Source organism: Diadema setosum, chromosome 16 (genome assembly GCF_964275005.1).
Source record: "Diadema setosum chromosome 16, eeDiaSeto1, whole genome shotgun sequence".
In the NCBI taxonomy this organism is placed as follows: Eukaryota; Metazoa; Echinodermata; class Echinoidea; order Diadematoida; family Diadematidae; genus Diadema; species Diadema setosum.
This window is the reverse complement of record NC_092700.1, coordinates 27,834,421-27,838,861: the sequence shown is the minus strand read 5'-3', so window position 1 is coordinate 27,838,861 and position 4,441 is coordinate 27,834,421. Positions and strand designations below refer to the sequence as shown.

Below are 4,441 nucleotides of genomic sequence, written 5' to 3'. Positions count from 1 at the left end.
CTAACATTTTTCAGTGAGATAATGAGAATCCTCTTATGAAATGTGAAAAGAGCATGTAATTCCAAGAGGGATTTGAAGTTTATTTGATGAAAATTAGTTTTGAAATGGGTGAGATATCCAAAAAAAAAAAGAGTAATTCAAATAAAGTGTGGGACCCACACTTTATTACGATCGCTTTGTTTTACTTTGTTTTTGGATGTTTCAGTCATTCCAAACCCGATTTTCATCAAATAAACTTTGAATTCCTCTTTAAATGGTATGCTGTGTACTATATCATAAGTGTTTTCTTGGTATCTTGCAAAAAGTTAAAAGTCCAATTCTCATCTCCACCAATACTTTACCATCCCTTTAAACATCACATTGGAGTATTTGAGCTTCGATGTAAGCCGAAAGTGCGAGAATAAACCAGGGTTAGGATGGACAGAGGGGGAGAGATTTAAGAATTCGGGGTCTACAATAATTCTCTGATAGGCATCGACGAAAATTGAGAGGAATTTGTGTCAGTGTTCCTTGCGACTATACTCACGTAATTATAATCAACACAAGACGCAATTTTCGATGAAGGATATTTGTGTAATTTATTGATCAAACATTAAAACAGTAAGAATTATCCGATTCACATGATAGCATGACCACGCCGCGAAACTTACAGTTAGGCGTGTGCTTTTGTTTTGTTTTCCAGAGAAAGTTCATGCAAGTCATTCTAAATGGTTGACAATGCAAGTGTCACGTATGTATATTCATGAGAACTTGCGAAAGATTATATTATGCGATTAACATAACCAACGTGGATGTGGGTACTTAGGACAAGCTTGATTGTAACAATGACATTTAGCAACAAAAGTTATTCCTTGAACGATTTAGTTGCCCAAAACCTCTCTCGCTGTTTGTTCATGACCATTATACACTGAAAGAGAGAACATTAGAAATACTATCCCAAGTCAGTCTGAGACAAAATTGTAAGAACGTCTTGATCCAAGTGTTTTACAATCCGGTACATAACCATAGTAACTACAACGTAACCTTTAATGATCTTTATATTTTAATATGTAAACAGGACGCAAATGGTTTACCTTGCACAGGACGAGGGTTGATCAAATTATGTAAACTCGCTGAAGTCCATGACTTGAGATATGAAAAACTTTTACCAGCACATATACGTGTATATTTCCATAGCAACGTTAAAATTATGATTGTTTGTTTTATGTTCATCTGGTTGTTTGTTTACAAAGAAGTACATGTACGATTATTTCATTAATTTGATTTGCAAAACTTGAACTTGAAGCACTGTTCTTGAATTAAAAAGAAAAAAAGAATATTTCCAGAACTAAAAACATGGGAGATGTCTCTTGCTATAAAGTACCAGGACAGCTGAATACTGCTGCTGAATCGACGTCCAAATCATTTGTTGTACAAAGGATTAGACATGTCAGAAGGACATATTGCATGGAGTGACAGTGCGTAATGGTGAAGACAATATATTTCGACACAAATGGCCATATTCTTATAACAAGACAATAAAGATTGATTTATCTTGTTTTCATAATACATTTCACACTGGTCATTTACATTCTGATTGTGAGCAAACAATTTAGTAGAAAACAGGTACATTATTAAGTACTGGGTTTGCAGCGGTTTTGTACGACATACAATGTGTACAAACTATTCTGAAGAGGTATGAAAAAATAACATGATGCTATTACTTGCTTGTGGAATTTGCGGTACACTGTATTTCATATACTGCACAATGTAGATTGCATTACGTAGTTTTCTTTTCTTTCTCAGTTTTATTTCTTTCTGATATAAGAGTAGCACTGATCTCTACAGAGATGGCACACTAGTTTCAGCACTGCACAAAATACGAAAATACTCTTCCCAATGGTCAGTAGGGGCCTACTTCACGTTGAAGAAGAAGAAGAACATAATATTTGACAATATCTAATATAACTCGGAACACTCGAGGTGCACATTCCACGTGCTCACGTAGTTTGTATATAGATGCCTAGCATTAATTTTACTGATGACCTTTTTTCCACGTTGAACTATAACGCAGTGATACCTTGTTCGGTGAAAAACTGTTTTACATTTATAGTCACAGACATTAGCCGTCTTTTATATGCCTATTAATGATACAGATTTCGTGTGACGATGAACATTGATTAAGGAGGATGGCGGGTGGGCAAATTTCTCGCTGAGTTTTTCCCTCTGTTTCTCAATGGTGAAAACTTACAGTACTCGATGTCAGGCATGTCAGGCATCTAGGGAATTTAACAATTTCTACTGTGTTTTCAGAAGTCAAGTCTTAAACATTGACGAGAAAGAAGAGACTTGTTGAGAGCGAAATCACACCTAGCTTGATTTCTTACGGAGTCAGCAGCACAGACACAAATAGGTTTTCACGCGTCTTTACCTAATTACAAGTTTCACAAATCGCGATTTATAGCTACAATGTACTATCAATTTGAATTGATTAAAAAAATGCAAATACATCAAGGATCTCATGGCAGCTCAGAACAATCGGAACACAATACGATTTTGCAGTCTGGAACATCTACAATCATTTAGAGCGAAAATTCGCAAATACGGACCACACACACTTACACACACACTGTATACACAAACACACGCAAAAGGGGATCCACACAAACTATTAACTGCACTCAAATAATGGTGTGAGCGAAAATGACGCAATGTACATTTTACTTTATAAAAGTTACTTCATAAAAATGAGCAGCAAGTGACAGGGGAATAGTAATGAAGCCACTTCGTACAAATTGGGTTTTTACATACCATAATTTATATTTCTTATGTTCCTCCTGCGAATCTGTCAATTACCATGATTACAATAGTAACAACATTATGAATAGCTCTGGACTCGTCACGAAGTTGTGGCAGCAGCCTGGCATAATAGTCAATCAATACAGTGGAATACAGCAATATCAATATGCGACATTCATAAACTTCGATCAAACCGATAATCCAATCAAAAAATCCTCCTCTGTTATCGACATCCAGTCGGGGTCAACGGTCATGAGCTCCATCAAAATGTCGAATTCCGGTTCCTTCGGATCCCAGAAGCTCACCTCGTTGAACGATGATGACGGGAACCGTGGCGACTTGCATTCCGATGACCAATGTCCAAAACCAGCATCGTGGTCAAGCGTCCTTGGATCGACCACCCCACCGTATGGTATTTCGCTCTGGGTTTTGTGGTCGATGTCGCTTTCGCTCACGTTCCAGAATGTGTTGTCTATTGAATTTGAGACTGAATCCTCAAATACGGGTTCCTCGTCATGGGCAAAAATCGGCCCCACACTGACGTCGATTCCGGGAGAACCGATCCAAATACTGGATGTGCGCTTCTTTTTGGGCGTGACGTTGATGACCGGAGCTGGAAGAAATACGTTTTCGATTCCCGGGAGCCTCGGAGGAGGGGTGGGCATGCGAGGAGGCAGCGGTGCATCGATCTTCTCAAGCGTTTCTACCCCGAACGAGTTGCGTTCCGCCAGCGGTAACCGCTGTATGATGCGAGACGCCGCGGCGGATCTCAGCTTCAACCGCCTGGCCCTGTCGCGTTTCCTTCGCTTGGCGTTTTCCCTCTCCTTCTTCGCCTGCGATTTCGATTTATCGCGCTTCCCCTTCTGTTTCAAATGTGCGTCGTCTGCTACGGTCTCCCGGTCAAACGATTTCCTTCGGGCCTGCAGAGCCTCGGCCTTCATAAGTGTCGTCTGCCAGTCGCCGGTCAGCTTCCAGAGGTACGACCCGCGGGACGTCTCGCCGTCAGCTCCGGCGATCCGCTGAAAGCAGCTGAACACGGTCAAATTGTGCCGCACCGAGTTCTTCCAGTGGAGGCGATTTTCTCGATAGTAGGGAAACTTTTTCGTGATCTGCTCATAGATTTCCTTAATGGTTCCCTGGTTGTCCTCGCACTCGAGGAGGGCCAGGATGACGAGTCTGACGTACGAATGCGGTGGCCGGGCGTGTTCATCGTGATCGTGGGCATCCGTCGGAGTTTCACGCGGAGATGGCGGGGGTGTAACCGACGTGAAAGCCGGTGACATGCAAGTGGGGCCATCAGCGCGTAGCGTGGTTGAGCAGGTGATTTTGGAGAGCTGTGTTGCATCCATGCTGCTACCTTCAGTGTCAGTTCCCGTTTGGAGGGTTTGTGAATGGTACAGACGTTACATTCCTGCTTAAAATGGAGCGAACGTTACTCAATGTTGAATAGCAGCATTAACTGAGCAAGGCCAATTAGAAATCAGTTTGACCCTGAAACGTAACAAAGGTTCAAGGTCGTCAATGGGGTAGATTATTCTTATTGTTCTCATAGTTTTGTCGTTGGCATCCTCTGTTTAGGAACCCCGGCCCCTCACTAATCTGCCATGCTGTAGGAATCATTGTTCTGGCTCGCTAAGTTGAGCGCGCTTTTCTTTTCATAAGT

General features: G+C 41.3%; 1 protein-coding gene across 1 annotated transcript; it reads right to left on the bottom strand.

Moving 5' to 3' along the window:
* Positions 1–2,966: 2,966 nt before the first annotated feature.
* LOC140239781 (uncharacterized) lies at positions 2,967–4,127 on the bottom strand. The gene has a single exon (XM_072319601.1). It carries the CDS (start codon positions 4,125–4,127, stop codon positions 2,967–2,969), a length of 1,161 nt encoding a protein of 386 aa, XP_072175702.1.
* Positions 4,128–4,441: the final 314 nt, after the last annotated feature.

Bases quoted from the DNA above. Each gene is read 5' to 3' on its own strand.
- LOC140239781 (XM_072319601.1), bottom strand. From the start codon at position 4,127: ATGGATGCAACACAGCTCTCCAAAATCACCTGCTCAACCACGCTACGC.